Genomic DNA, 16,199 nt, shown 5'->3' with positions numbered 1-16,199 from the left:
GCAGCAGCCTCAGGACACAGCACAGGCACTTAGACAGGGAAGTGTCTCTCCACTGCCTGGACAACTAGGTGTCCCTCCCATTGCTGGCCTGGGGCATTCGGCTGCCTGAGGTGAACAGCGAGTTGGCGCTCCCTCCTGCTTCCTTGTACATAAGCCAGTGATAATGGCAGTTGATTCTTACTTCTTCATGGCCAACCAGACAGCACCCCTCCACTGCAAAACCCTGGCAGGAGCTCTGGATTGGCCTCACCCCTTCTTTCCCCTGGTAAACAACAGCGATCCACTTGCCAGGAAGCTGGGGCAGCACCTCTGCTCCACCCAGTGAGTCACTTCTACGCCTGTCTTTTGTATGGAAGGCCACACAAAAACCAAAGGTGGTTTTTTTTAACACATAGTCCTCTCTCCAATGTCTCTCCACAAAAAGCGGAGACATTATCATAATCTGTAGTCACGTTTCAGCCAAGACGTGAAGCAGGGCTGGTGAGGAAGAATGAGCTAGCTCCATGGCGCCACACTTGTACAAAGTATTGCTGTAGCGTGCTAGGAGAATTTGGAGTTGAACATAACTCTGGGGTGTTGTCTTCCGCACTGCCTCTTCGGCTGCTCACAGGCCTAACATTAAAAGTACATTTTAAGGAAGTGTTGAAAACAAATAAAATAAATAAACAAAGTTAAAGCACATGACTCCCTGCCTAAAGAAATCTGGGAACTGTAGTTTAAACACACATACAAACACACACATTCATTCTCACCTCCAGGTATCTCTTGCCAAGTGGCATTGAAGCCCCTTCCATTCACATATCTGTCTGCCTTGAATCGGACTGAAACTGCATTTCCAGTGCTAGAGACATGTAGGGGATTTTGTAGCGATCTGGGGGCGCACAGCTGGGCCAACCTGGGAGAAGAGAAGTCAGGCCCACCATAGATCTAGAAAGAGAATAGAAACAGCAAAAGCAAGCCCTGCTTTTTAAAGAGGAAGCAACAACTATCAAAAGCAACTAGCGTCCCATAAAGAAAGTAGATTTAACATTTCATATGAATAATAAAAATTGGAAGTCAAAATAAATGTACGGAGCTGAATGAGGCTGCATGACATTCTGCTGCCTATTCCAGCCTCCCTGGGCATCCATCATTTGTGCAGAGCTCCTGTGATCTCCTACATGTGATGTGATGCCGATCCAGAGATATAGTCAAACCTCAATCCTGTGCTGACTTACCTGAGAGTAAGCCACATTCAATTCAACATAGAGACGTGCCCTGACAGTCTCCCACCTCCAGTCCCACTTTTGATGCCCTTGAATAGGCTTTAGAAGATTTCCCCACAAAGATGTGGAAAGGCAAGGGCCAAGAAAAGTGTGTATCAGGGTACACTCATCCTCTAGGCTTTGGGGTGATGCTGGTTTTGCCCTACATGGCAGGTCAGTTATGAAGAAACTTGTCAGGTTAGCTGCTTTAATATTTCTGTAACATTTCGGTAGGAACAGTTAAATGCCGTGGATTAATGTATAATGCATCACCTGCTAAAGGTCTCAGATTAACATATTTTCCGAGCTAAGCAAAGATTTTTAAGCTCTCCAAGGCCTTTTAACAACTTTTAACATTTTGTAATATAACTTGACATCCCTATTTATGCCTGCTTTATTACTGCTGGTCCATGTTTTAGTGGTAGCTGGCCAGGTTTCAGCTCTTTTCAGCTTTTTTAATATGAGCTACATGGCTTTTATTGTCTCGTTTTATTTGGGATCTTTATGTCGTGTCTGTTTTTGCACTATTCTATGTTACTTTCATAAAAAGCTAATTGTTGTATGTCGCCTAGAGATCTACATGTTATGAGACGCTGAACAAGTGCAAATAAGAAATAAACCATTCCAACTGCAATATTTGAACTTAATATTTTGGGCTCTGATTCTAGGAGTTGCCTGGATTTTTTTACACTTATAGACCCATCCTTGAAGGGCTTCCTAATTGTGTCAAGCCCCTACCCATCATCAGAATCTCACGCTTTGGGGCTGCTCTTCAGATAGTCATGGGCAACATGTGGTGGTCTGAGGAAGGAGCTGCAACATTGGGAGTGGGCTAAAAGTGTGGCCCTGATCCAAAGTGATAATGGTAATGCTCTACATGCATTGGGAAAGAAAGGTTCTCAGATATTGGGGAAGCCTCTGAGTGTGTTCAGTGGGACCATATAGAAGTCCCCATTGGCTGACATTTTTATGGTAAAGAATGCATGGTAGGAGAGATGTGAGGAAGTCCGATTGGTTATGTAAAAATATTTCTGAAATTGGAATTTTTTCTTTTTTCTTTATTTGTTTTCTTTATTTCTTCTTTGTTAAATCTATATTCTTGTTTGTGTATTTGAAAATGTAATAAAAAATATTATAAAAAAAAAAATAGAAGTCCCCATTGGGTCTTTGTGTTCAACCTTTGTGGTGTTTTCATGTGTGTCCTGGTGTTCTCCACACACTTTTAACCCTTGTGAGTTCAGGCAAATGCTCCAAGAGAGCATCACCACACAACTTAAAGCACATTCAACACACATTTAAAGCATATGACTTTCCCAATAGAAAATTGGGAAGTGTAGTGTATTAAGGGTGCTGGGAACTGTAGTTCTGCAAGGGGAGAAGCTTTTGTTCCCAGGATCATTTAAGGGAAGTTGTGCGCTTTAAATGAACTTTGCATGTGCTTTAAGTTTATGGTGTGTGTCTGCCCATTGTTAATCAAACTATCCTCTAGCACAGTGTTTCCCAACCTTGGGCCCCCAGCTGTTTTTGAACTACAATTCCCATCATCCCTGACCACTGGTCTTGCTAGCTAGGGATGATGGGAGTTGTAGTCCAAAAACAGCTGGAGGCCCAAGGTTGGGAAACACTGCTCTAGCATAGGAGTAGCCAAAGTGCTACCCTCCAGATACTACTGAACTTCATCTCCCATTGTCCTTGACCACTAGCCATGCCAGCTAAGGCTGATGGGAGTTGCAGTCCCGCCATATCTGGAAGGCACTATGTTGCGAACTCCTGCCCTAACTGCTATAGTTATGGGTGTTTGTGTACATAAATACAGTACAAAGAGATTATGATGATGACAACTGCCTCTTACTTAGTATTATACTCACACAGAAAATCAGGCTAAACCCAACTGAGCATTCTCATTTTCATTATTTAATAAACCTTAATACCCCCGAGGAATGATATTATGGTAATAATTTGAGAACTGCTGCAAACACCTCTCCATTGTACATTTAGTCAGCTGCATATTTAAACCCCCAAAGGGATTTTCTTTCCAACTCCTAAGCCAAGGTTCACGAACAGATGTTTTGCAAAGTGAATCAGTCCCATAAGTCCTAGATATATATATCAACAATATTCCTTTTGATTCATTCCATTTGAATGTAACTGTCACAACGAGATGTGCTCCACCCTGCCATGCCTTTCCTATACGAATTATAGAAAATAACAGTCCCGTGTTTTCCCAAGGAAAATACTCAGTGGAAAGAACAGGGCAGCCCCTCCAATTCCATTGCTTTGAATAATGAAGAATGTAAAATAATAAGCCGTCACTGAACCATGATATTCCACACACCCCACAAAATGTATACAGATAATTGAGCGTATCTTACTTTAGTTTAGTGGCTCAAAGGTCAGAATATATGCTTTCATTTGAAAGAGTAGCAGCATTTTGGCTTCTCGACTAGAGAAAGGGCATGTGATTCGAACTTATAATCACTCCTCTGTCCTATCGGTTCTTGAAACATGGTGTGGATATTACAGAAATGAATGGAACTGCTGTTAAAAGGAGATCTTTATTAAATAGTTGGCCTTCAGTCTGGGGAGGGAAATGGGGGGGCGGGGGCAGAGCCAACATGCTCGTCTCAGCCCCACCCCTGTCCCAGTATGGAATTTCCATATTTCTATAAAGCCTATTATATAAGGCACCTCCCATGTTCTGCATTATCATCACAGCCAATCAGGGCATGGTGGGCAGCGTTATACAGTGGTGCCCCGCAAGACGAATGCCTCGCAAGACGAAAAACTCGCTAGACGAAAGGGTTTTCCGTTTTTTGAGTCGTTCCGCAAGATGAATTTCCCTATGGGCTTGCTTCGCAAGACAAAACATCCTGCGAGTTCTTGCGAGTTTGTTTCCTTTTTCTTAAAGCCGCTAAGCCGTTAATAGCCGCTAAGCCGCTAATAGCCGTGCTTCGCAAGACGAAGAAACCGCAAGACGAAGAGACTCGCGGAACGGATTAATTTCATCTTGCGAGGCACCACTGTACAACGGGTGAAGGAAGGGCTTGTTATGATGCCGAGCTTTCTTGATCACCTTAGAAGGTTCTGGAGAAAGCGAGCTTCGACACCTGAATCCTTCGTGTGTACAGATCATCAAATGCCTGCATACCCTCCAACATTCCTCAGCTGAAAATTGGGACGTGTGTCATGCTGACACAGAAGTCAGCTGGCTTGCACAGAAGCACGGCACCAAAAGACGTGTGTTGCTGCATGAGTCTACCTGGCAGCTGCTTGCTCCCTTCCTCCACCTGTGTCACACCTTAGGCTACCATGACAGTGGTGGTGGTGCCTTGGGTGAAAGCAGAGAGGGGCCGGCAAGAGTGTTGCATGTATCCGCCACCTCCACTTCAGCGGGTAACTGCGCATGAGGTTCCTACTTGACAAGGGTTCCAATGCATGCACAAGCCCTGGCTCATCTTCCAACCTGAGCTCAGTGGCAGAAGGGCTGGGGGGGGGGGGGGATGAGACATTCCAGGATCAAATCAGAAGTTGGGATGGCTTCTGTAATTCCAGGAATGTCCTGGGGAAATAGGGACACTTGAAGGGTACAGTATGTGTCTGTACCTCTTTTAAGCTGCTTCTGCTACTAGTAATGATAGTGATAATAACAAATCAGAGGGAAATCAAGATGGGAGGCTGCATACATAGCATGCATTTAAATCACATGATTTCCCCCAAAGAATCCTGGGAGTTGTGGTCCACCCCTCACAAAGCTGTAATTCCAGCAACCTTGACAAACTACAGTTCCCAGCATTCTTTGGGGGAAAGTCATGCACTTTAAATCTGTGATGTGTATAAAGCCAAAGATCGTGGCATGCTGAAGCTTAGCGTTCTGGGCCTCCCTCAAATTTCTAGCAGGGATCCTATGAGTATCTTACATGCTCAGGAGACATGTCATTTCACACACACAAGGAAGAGTTGTCAATTGTGTTGTGTTTCAGCACAGTGAATCTAACATACACTGCCCTGAGAAATAGAACTAAGCCTCCAGACTTCTTCCTTCCCTTAGACTAAGAGAAAACTTGCTGCGTGCCTGGTTTAAGTGCCCTGCCATGAAGCTGTACATAACCATGTTAAGAAAACTTGTTATGCTACCGACACCATTCCAGAGCCTGAATCAGTAGCCAAGTTCCAACAGATAACACGCTGGTTTCTAATGACTCCCTGCCCAGTTACAACACTTCAATCCCATCCCGTGCCATTACTGGAAAGTCCACCAGCCTTCAAGAACAGCTTTTAATTGGCCCAAGAGACTACAGAAGGAAGGGGGGAAATGTGAAAGCCCTCTTGCATGAGTGGAACTCCATTTGCAATGCTCTGGACCCAAGCCTCCATCCACAATGCCCTACTTGGTCTTGGTCCTAATATATTAAAAGCAGGATGGGTAACCAGCTGTCGTTAGGACTTGCAGCTTCCATAAAGCCCAGCCAGCATGGCCAGTGACCAAAGGTGATAGGAGTTGTGGTTGAATGACATTTAGAGAGCCACATATTCCCAGTCCCTTAAAAGCAGCTGAATTGCTTGAAAATCAAAAGGGAGAAAGAGGGGGGAATGGATTATTTGTGGGTAGACCCTACAGGAAGGGTGCAATACATTTGTATTTTTCTTATCAAGGCAAACAGCAGTGAGGGCAGTTTTTATCTGGAAAACTGAAGAAAGAGAAAGGGTAAACTTCCCCTTTCCACACCCAGCTTCCAATCTGGATTCCCCCACCCCTACATGGCTGCTATTTCAAAAGAAAAGTTTTAAAAGATTGAGCAGGAGCTGTGCATCTGAGTCATCGCCTCTCGCTTGGTCCTTAATTGGTTCAATGCCCTTTCGCATCAACCACTAGTTTCACAATTGCCTTTTGTACAGTTTCAAAAAATGCAAAGGCTATTTCAAAAGCCAAGCGACTGAGGAGTGGCTTCTCCCCCCCAACCCCACGCCTTTTGCTGCGGATGCCAATTCGTCAGATGCTTTCACAAAGGCTGGAGCAGAGACAAGCCAGACTGTTTCCATGACAGAAAAGAAATATTTCATTTATTTTTAAAAAAAAAGTTTGGTTTTGGTTATAAAGGGGGTGAAAAACCTCCAATTGTTACCACATGAATCCCACATGAGGGGGAAAAGCTGCAGGAAGCTTAAAAGAATATTGGGGTGTGGTCCATGCAGAAGAGCCATATGCTGGAATAGAATGAAAAAAAGCTGCTCACGAGTCGAAACACCCCTATGGAGAGAGATGGGGGGGGGGGAATAGCTCTCTTCCAACAGATCACACAGAGGGTGCAGCACAGATCAATAAAGCCCGTGGTTTTAGTCTGGCTTTTGCCATTTGCTTCTGCTCTGCTAGTTCTGTTTATTGTGACAATCAAGCCAGCATTCCAAAGTTATGAGCAACAGAGAGAGGCCATTTCATATGGCCGGCTATCCTCGTGGTGCAGATTTCAATGGGTAAAACTGGCCCCCGCTGAGATCTGACTGTTCTCCCCGAGAGAGAACAGAGAGGTTCAGGCAGAAGGAAATATGCAGCTTTATCCTGCTTTGCAGGACTGAGAAGGAGGTTGAGAGGGAGGGAGAAGAATACAGTGTGCAGAAGGAGGGTGAGGTAGAGCAGGAAAGGATGCCGCAAAGCTCTTTCACGTCTAAACTGCAATGCCAACTTGGTGTTGCTGCTCTGAAGGACTGAGAAACGGTCAGCAAGTTGAAAGTTCTGCCGAGCAATCATAACATGGTGATTATGACAGATGCAGGTGATTGCAAAGTGTCACTGGAGGAGAACCAGTTCCATGGAAAGAGTGGGAGGGGTCTGGTCTTACACTGGAGATTGCATAGTTCCAGTGCTATCATCTCTTCCTGTTATGTACTAATCCTAGCACAATAGGCAGGTAGGATCCTAGAATGCAACAACTGATTGGCTTGCAATAGCAGCCCAATCAGACTCCAGGAGGAAGTTAATCAGCCTATTAGGCTGGTAGGATGGTAGAATGCAGCAACTGATTGGCCTGCAGTAGCAGCCCAATCAGGCTCAAGGAGGGAAGCAGAATCAGCCAATCAGATGGGACTCATTGTGTAAATAATGTATATAAAAGCCTGAGGTTTTGGGGGAAATCCAATCACTGTTTTACAGGCTGCAATAAAAAGCATGAAATCACTGCAGGACTCCGAGTATATTTCACTTCCCTTAGTCTCCTCCTCTCCAGGCTAAGCAGACCTATCACCCATTTCTCATAGGACTTGTTCTCTAGAGTTCTCACCCTCCTGGGCATCCGCCTCTGAACATGCTCCAGTTTGTCAATGCCATTCTAAAGACAAGGCACCCAGGAACTCCATGGAGCTGTTCTCTTCAGTTGTATATCGTCAGCTCATCTCTCACCCTTTGAGTCTTCTGAAGCCTCCTATCTTCAAAGCACCCTCGCCAGTGACTCCTCCTACTATCACAATCCTCATATCAAATTTCTCTGCTCTTTCATCTCCAGGCTCATTAAATAGGCCATCTCAATCTTCTTTACTGGGATTCCTCTTTTAATCTACTTTAGCCTACTTTTGTCATCTTCTGATTTACTATTTTGCTTGCCTAAAATCATAGCTAGTAGGCAGAAGCTTTTACTGCCTCTATTCCCCACAGATCATGCTAGTACAACACCAGAACTAGCCATTATTATTATTATTATTATTATTATTATTATTATTATTATTATTATTATTAAATTCAACTTGGAAGTTCTTCCATTTTAAAACTAGCACTGGTACTTTTTTCTGCAGGCATGCAGTGGTCAAATACCAGATGTCAGCTTACAGTTGTTCCACTTCTGGATCAACCTAGGAATGGTTGCAAGGTATGTTCTTTATTTATGTCCCTTGCCTGACTGAAGCATAATGATGGCTTGCTTAGATGTAAGATGGCTTAGACGTAAGATGAGACCTGCAGGGACAGAAAAGAAGACCAGACAGAAAGAGGGAGACAGTGGTCACAGCAGCAGGATGGACTTTGAAAGCTGGAGGCAGAGGAAATGGAAACAATCGAAGCTCAAGGGGGGAAAGAGCAGGAACGAGAGTGGGTTGGCCACACTCTAGGAGGCCTCCAAGGTTAATTCATTGTTCCAAGCAGAAACACCTCGAGGCTAGCTTTGTCACCAGTATTTAAACTTTCAAAACAGTCCCTCAAAATAGGTTGAAATGCTTTTCAAAAAAGAGAGTTCTGAATTGAAACCACTATAGCCAACAGTAAAACAGTTTGTGTTTTTTCCATTATTCTGTGAAAAGTTTCCAAAAACAGTAGTTTCACTGTGCTGTGATCACGATGTCCTAGCACACTTCTGTAAGACAACAGCACACACGCAGAGAGAGGGCTTTGCAGGGAGGGTGAGATGGGGAAGAAGAGAGATTCATACAGTAACTCCTGATAGTTAATTAAGACTCCCTGTTTCCTCTTAGTTAGGGATATCTAGATTGATCAGCTTTCATGAATCATTTTAGGAACATGTGACTTCTAATTTGGGGGATAGCAAGAAGATAATATGAACTCTCTTGAGAAAAGCGGTAGTCTTTATCAATGGATTTGAAAACTCTGTGGTACATCATGCAAAAACCAAAACCAGCTTCTCAGGTGTGCTTGCACCTCAGGTTCAGGTGTCAAATAGAGGGGGTTGGTAACTGGGACATATCCATATTGTCAGGACTATGTTTCAGGTCCTTTTTCATTCATGAAACTCTAGTCAGTAAAAAGCCCTGGTTCCGAGTGGTCGTCCCTCCCGCCCTAATAAAAGCCACCTACCTCTAAAACATCATAGTTGCAACTTGAATGGTATTCAACGTCAAATTCCACTATGGTGAGTTGAATGCTACTACCCGGGGCTGTGTGAATATACCAGTGACATTCCCTATTGTTAGGGTACTTGTTTGGATATCCTGGGCTATGGAAAGATCCAGATGTCCCAGAAAGCTCTGCACCACACCCTGGAAAAAAAGTAGGCAGTACAGTTAGGTTGCAGTTTTTGTCAAATGTACATATTGATTTCCACTAAAAAAATGTTCCAAAGTGATTTGCATCCAGGGTAAAAAGACAGTTACAAAATAAGCAAGTTAAAAATACAGTCAGAAAACAATTATCATAAAAGAGTTTATCATCTCCATCATACATAACAACCCTACCCAACTTAAGATGAACACCAAATCAGGACAAACATTCCATCATTGGTGGACTGCAGATGCCCAGGATAACCCCATTCAGAGCAGGATGCATTCTACTCATCCAGGCAGAGGAACCACCCACTGACAGTGTCTCAGTCTTATCTAGATTGAGCTTCACTTTGTTGGTCCTTATCCAGTCCATTACTTAGACCCAGGCGCCGATCCAGCACATCCACGGCCACAGCTGCTTGAGCTGTAAAGAAGTAGCGTTGCGTGTTATCAGCATACTGATGGCAGTGCACTCCAAACTCTGGCTGACCCCATCAGTGGTTTGATCCTGGGGGATAAAACTGAACCCTGCATATTCCCACATGAGAGGCTTCACAGGGCCAAACAACATCCCCAAACCCCATGACTGTCCAACTGGAGCCAACAATCCAAGTAGCAGCAGAACCATGGAAAATAGTTCTACTCTGGGCTCATCCACGCTTCCATTTGCCCCACAGCTTTCCCCTGGGAAAGCCTATGTTTTAGTGCTGACTTGGAACAAATGGCAACTGGGTTTTCCTCAGGTTGCCATTGGTTCCAATTTAGCATTAAAGAACAGGTTTCCTGGGGGAAAGCAGTGTAGCAAAGGCAAAACCATGTCTAGAAAACACAGGGCAAGCAGCAAACGGCTCAGACCCATGCGTTGTGTGGATGAGCCCTCAAGAACCTCATGCTCAGTGGTACTGAGAGATGCTGAGAGATAAAGGAGAATCAACAGGGACACACTCCACCAATCTCTCTCCCAACAGAAGATATCATACAGGGTGACCAAGGCAGTCTCAGCATCAAAACTGGGCCCGAAGCCCAGTTGAAATGGATCTGAAAAATCACAGTTGAAGTGGATCTAGTTAAGGATAGTGGGAAATAACCATCCAAGTGCAAAAACATTTATGCTAATAATATGCTTAAAAGGTATGCATGGACTAACATCAAGAGAAGGATGAAGAGGAGATGAAAGAAGAATGAAGTGGCTACATCAGGAAGTAATGGGCATAAGTTTGCAACAGGAGCGGGAAACCTACTTTTTAAAAAAGAAGAAGAAAGAAATTGTATTAAATTTAAATAATGTGGACTGATTTGTATTAATCTGGAAAACCAATAAAAATAATATAAAAAAGGTATGCATGCCCAATTCACATGTAATTAAAAATATCAAGTCCAGTTTTCAGACTAAAGCTAGAGTGAACACTTTCTACATTGACCTGTCTACGTTTGCCACAGATTTCCTGTATGTTGCAGGAAGTTGTGGGTAAATTCTTGAGTGTAGAATTCAGTTCATGTTGGCCACCAAGAAGTATGTCAGGGCTCTCCACCGTGTGAATTGAGAATGCAGCCTAGAACACACCCAATGCTCCCCTCTGACTGCATATTGCAGAAGGGGAGGTGGTTTACATTTCATTTTCATTATTTATTTAAATGTTTCTAACCTGCTTTTCTGTTCATAGGCCTCCAAATTAGGTCTTTTTTTTAAAAAAAAAACAAAAACCACCCACACAGAGACACACAATTAGGATAAAAACTAGCAGTACAATGCAGCAGGAAGTCAATAATATATGCAAGATCCAGGAGCCAAATAAAATCAGTCAAAGCCAATAACCCAGTGAAATAAAACAATTGCCATGGCATCCCAAAAGCCTTTAGGGTGGGGGACACGTAAACTTTAGGGGGGAGTGGCATTCCACCATTGAGAAGGCCCTGCTCCAATGCAAAATCTCCCTCTGAACGAAAGCAGCTACCCTTAAGGTTATCAAGGAGATTCTGATGGGATATTGACCACTTTGAGATGCTGACTAATTTCTGTACAAACTCGGATTCTGTTTCTTCTATGTTTTCCAAAGCTGCCCATCCAAGTTAGCTGGAATCTGTGGGCTTCTTCACAAATAATTTAGCTGGCCAAAAGAGGGGCACATTCTGGGGCTAAAATGGAAGCAGTTCCAAGTGTTGATTTGCTGTAAAAACATGCAAAAGCCTTTCCCTACACACACATTGTCACATAGTTTCCTACTATACATTTCACCGTGAGTCATTAGAAATGCAGAAATAAATGCCAGACTCCTTTGCAGCTGGTTTTCTCATAAGGGGGGGTGGGTGGGCAGGATTGGATATGAATCATTTCCTTTATTTCACTGTATTCGTTGCACATATGGTCTCTAGGGAGGCAAGGGTCTAAAATCGTCAATTCAATCTTTTACTACCACCCTCTTATCGAGGCAGAGATGCATACGGATTGGTTAAGGTCTATGCTCCACCAAACAACATATGGCCCATCCCGATTAATAAAACAGGCATAAATTAGCAACAAAGGGCAGGAAAGACAAGGCCAAGGGAAGCCACTAATAGGCGTTCCCCGGAGGATGTGGCTTCTACTCAGTTTGTAGCAGGCGGGGATGGGGAGGACCAGCTGTTAGTTCCCCTGAGGTCCTGGAGCCAGTTTCTACTTTTCAGCAGATGTTATTTTCACGCTCTGCACATCCGTTCTTCAAAAAAAGATGCTTTTTTTTTTAAATAACTCAAGTTTCAAATTCTACTTAACACACTTCTAAAAAAAAAAAGTGGGTGGGGGAATGAAATTGACTAAGGAGCTGAATTGGGTTTGTGGTTCTGACCCTGATGCTGATGATCAGAGGACCATTGAACTCAAGGCCAGCAGGAGTCAACAGAACCTGATGCCACAACATCCAGGCCTGTAGAACCACTCAACAGGCACAAGTCAGAACCTTCACAGACACTTCTTCATAGGCCAGAGAAACTGAACTCCTCTCACTCTACCTCATCAGTTCAAGAATGCACAAACCACAGAGCACAGGAGAAGACCCTTTAAGAGACTCTAGTTCTCCCAAAAGGAGTGGAGTCTAGGAGAAGGGAGACTCAAAAAGCATCAGTTCATTTCCAACCTTTTTAGGATTAAGTGGCTCTCTAGGAATTCTCCTTGGTGCTGATCTGTTTTGTTCAGTGAGCTCATTTTCTTTTGCCTATTTATTTTTGCACCCAAAACAGATAAGAAAACACTTGCACTATGTCAGGAGAAGCAGAGTTCATGCTCAGGTTTGCCGATTGGTAGAATTGGCAGCATGATCCTAAATATACTTTCTTCATTGATTTTTACATACCTCCAAAGTAATGTAGTTAGAATTTCGGCTTCAGAGCTGCTGAGGTTAGCCTATGAACAGTGCCATGCAGATTCTCATAGCAGCTATTAGTTAAGATAAAACTATCCCTTTCTCCTGTAATCCCCTCAACACACTCAATGTGGGCAGGTGTGTGGGGATTGTGGCCTCTGTCCCCAGCCTCATGAGCTAGGCAACCACCAGCCTCACCCCTGGCCTTTGTACATTGGATGAAAGTGAGAAGAGACTCTTTGCGTGTACAACTGCAAGTGTACAGAGCCCATAACACAACTGTGAACCATGGTCCTGCATGCACAAGGGGGCCATGACTATCTTTGGCCCAAATACATGAAAGTCTGGGCAAGGCCAGCCTGCACCCCTCTATGTGTTGACTGAATGTGTGTGTAGGAAGTATGACCTTTGTTAGACTTCTCTCCCAGACTCTATTTCTTAATAATAATTTAACAATAATTTATTATTTATACCCCGCTCATCTGGCTGGGTTTCCTGAGCTGCTCTGGGCGGCTCCCGACAGAACGTTAAAAACACAATAAAAAATAAAACATTAAAAACTTCCCTAAACAGGGCTGCTTTCAGATGTCTTCTAAAAGTCAGATAGTTGTTTATTTCCTTGACATCTGATGGGAGGCCATTCCACAGGGCGGGCACCACTACCAAGAAGGCCCTCTTAAGACTGACTAAGAGAATTGCAGCAATAAATGCAAGACCATGACACCCTGATTCAACACGCTTTTCAAATATTTTTCAGGACTGGCTGATTTGCGTTCAGATCTAAGCACATATAAACATTTCAACAAGTGTAAGTCAGTGGGACAATAAAGATGTATTCATATCAGCTACAACTGTTTTTTCTTACTGGCCGTGTGAGCCAAGTCTTCTCAAAGTTCCATCTTTCCAGAATCGCCCTCCACCATGTCTCAGCGCCTACCGTGTTTGCCCCACAGCTTGTTTTCCAGCATCATCTCAAGATTTCCCCCCAGCAGGCTTCCCCCACATGGTGCCATCCATGTGGCTATGGATGTGGCTCAACACTATTGACCTATGACTCACATCAACTCTGAACACTGGAAATGTTGGCTGGTACTGATGAATGTAAGAAAGAAGAGAAGAGCCTGCTGGATCAGGCCAACGTCTCACCATAGTGGCCAGCCAGATGCCTATGGGAAGCACAAAAGCAGGATGCGAGTCCAACAGCACTCTCCCTACCTGTGATTCACAGCAACTGCTACCCAAAAGCACACTGCCCCTGACATGCCTGGTAGCCATTGATAGCCTTATCCTCCATGAATTTGTCCAAATCTCTTTTAAAGCCATCCAAGCTGGTGGCCATCATTGCCTCTTGCAGGAGCCAATTCCATCGTTTAACGATGCACTGCATGAAGAAGTACTTCCCTTTACCTGTCTTTGAATCTTCCAACATTCAGCTTCAGTGGGTGGCCCTGTGTGGATGTAGCTGCAACCCTGGTGCGATGTTCCTACAAACACAGGGATGGAGAATGTGTGGCCTCCAGACATGGATGGACAACAACACCCACCATCCCTGGGTACTGAGCATACTGCCTGGGGCTGCTGGGAACTGGAGTTCAACAACATATGGAGGGGAGGACCCCAGGTTTCCCCATCTCTGCTACAACCCGAAGATGTTTCTATCATGCTATTTTATTGGAGTTTTCTACTGGCCCAGTAGGGGCTATCTCCACTTTTCTCTGCATTTATTTGAAGACGCTCCATAGGCTATTTCAGCTTCTGCAAAAAAATTAATAATAAATCAACATGGATCTTAAAACCCATGTTAAAAATTGATGGTACATGTCGTTTTTGTGAGCATAGACATATTCAAACATAGTTGAGTTTCACTCCTGAGGCATGTAGTAACCTAAGTTTGGCAAGGAGTGAAACTGACCTATAAAAGCCTATGCTATAAATGTGCTGGACTTCAAGGTGCCACAGGGCCCCTTGTTCTGAATATTGCAACAGAACTCACCCTCTGGAATTTGTCTAAATATAAGCATGCAAAGCCGTCTTCACCAGCTTGCCTGCCAATTACAGCTCAGCAGAGTTAAAACGGATCAACAGGAGGAACATTCACAGTAGAAAAACCAAATAAAATGGCCCTTGGCCACTGATGAATTTTTCCCAGCAAACAGAGCCTTCTCATGTGGTTTAATTCCTAGGGGGAACTGCAGTGCTACACTGGCAGCATTTTACTGCATATCTGGGGCTGAAAGAACTGGGAATGTTTCAACTTAAACAGACATTTATGACTCAACTTCTCCTACTGATCCCTTCCTGTTAGCCACAAATACATGTTTTTACTGAAAACTCAAAATGGGCTAGGCCAGTGCAAAACTCCTGATGTCCAAAACTTCGCTCGCAGGCTTTCTAGTTCAGCAACTCCTGTGCCAAACACTTGGATTTGTACATGGGTTAGTCTTCCTGCATTCTCCATAGATAAATTAAGTTGATGTCTAAGTTAAGTTAATGAAAATTCTTCAGTATGTTGTTATTTGTTATTGGCCTTTATTGGCGTTAAGTTTAGATAATAAGATCATAAAATCATACAAAGTAATCCAAATACTGTATTTTTCCATATATAACACGCCCCCATGTATAAAACTACCCCTATTTTTGGGGACTCAAAATTGAGGAAATGGGGGGAGGCTGCCCAGAGTTGTTGAACTTTTTGGGGGGGATTGCTGACAATCTTCGTAGTATCTATGTAGATTTTTTTTACTGGGTGCTCCAGTAAATGTCATGAGTGGACCAGAGTGAAGCCTGCTCACTGACAGCCCACTCGGCTGGCCCCACCTCCATCAATGCTGCTGATTGGATAATTTAAATTGAGGTTTGGCGGGAATGCCCAATGGCTGCGGCATTAGAGAGGCGGGCCAGCACAACCAGCTGGTAAGTCCCACAAGGCTCAGGGGTGCTATGCACGGTCCCGCAAAGGACACCCACAGTCAGAGGAGTGAGCATTCATTGTTGAATAACTACATTATTTCAAGTAACTAATCCTGCACCTAGATGAATTGTTAATGTGACCCTTAAATAAAATAGTATGCTAGATCAGGATGGAGAAAACTTTTTCATTTCAAGGGCCGCATTCACATCTGATAAGCCTTCCAGGGGCCACATGCCAGCGGTGATTAGCCAGAGCCAACAGCGGGCTGAGCTACAAATGTGACTTTTACCTCTGTACAGTAGGCTAGTTTCTACACACACCTCTGTCCTCTTCTCCAGCAAGCAAGAGGCCTTATCAGAGCTCAAGGATACTTTCCAGCCAGGTCAAAACACTCAAGGAGGATGCAAAGCCAGGCTGGTGAGTGGTGTGTCTTGGGAGGGTCTGTGGCCTGAGGTTAGTCCAGAAAGTCAGAAAAGAGAACTGGAGGGTTGAATTTGGCCCCAGGTCTGAGGTTTCCCATTCTTGCCCTAGAGCTTTTATGCCTGGAATCTCATCCTCACCCAGAAGTTTTCACCTTTGGCATAGTCTCCTCTACCAATACCCTGTAACCATCCCAGACAGTTAACCTCCTAAATTGGTGTTGAATGCACACCTCCACTTATTTCAGGACTGACTTGTAAATTTCACCTTTGCAACTTGGTAGTCACTAGGGGGAAATGCTTCTAT

At 44.0% G+C, this 16,199-nt stretch overlaps 1 protein-coding gene across 1 annotated transcript in view; it reads right to left on the bottom strand.

The window, feature by feature from the left end:
* The window catches only part of CUBN (cubilin), a 129,128-nt gene that overhangs the window by 54,901 nt on the left and 58,028 nt on the right, over positions 1 to 16,199 (bottom strand). The window contains exons 29-30 of the mRNA XM_028750285.2: positions 9,040 to 9,221; positions 753 to 927 (exon numbers count right to left, since the gene is read on the bottom strand). Coding sequence (XP_028606118.2) covers positions 753 to 927; positions 9,040 to 9,221 — 357 coding nt within the window. The remainder of the gene's footprint in view (positions 1 to 752; positions 928 to 9,039; positions 9,222 to 16,199) is intronic.

The sequence above is a fragment of the Podarcis muralis genome, chromosome 12 (genome assembly GCF_964188315.1).
Source record: "Podarcis muralis chromosome 12, rPodMur119.hap1.1, whole genome shotgun sequence".
Classification (NCBI taxonomy): Eukaryota; Metazoa; Chordata; class Lepidosauria; order Squamata; family Lacertidae; genus Podarcis; species Podarcis muralis.
The sequence above is the reverse complement of the archived record's forward strand: the minus strand, read 5'-3'. Positions and strand labels throughout refer to the sequence as shown.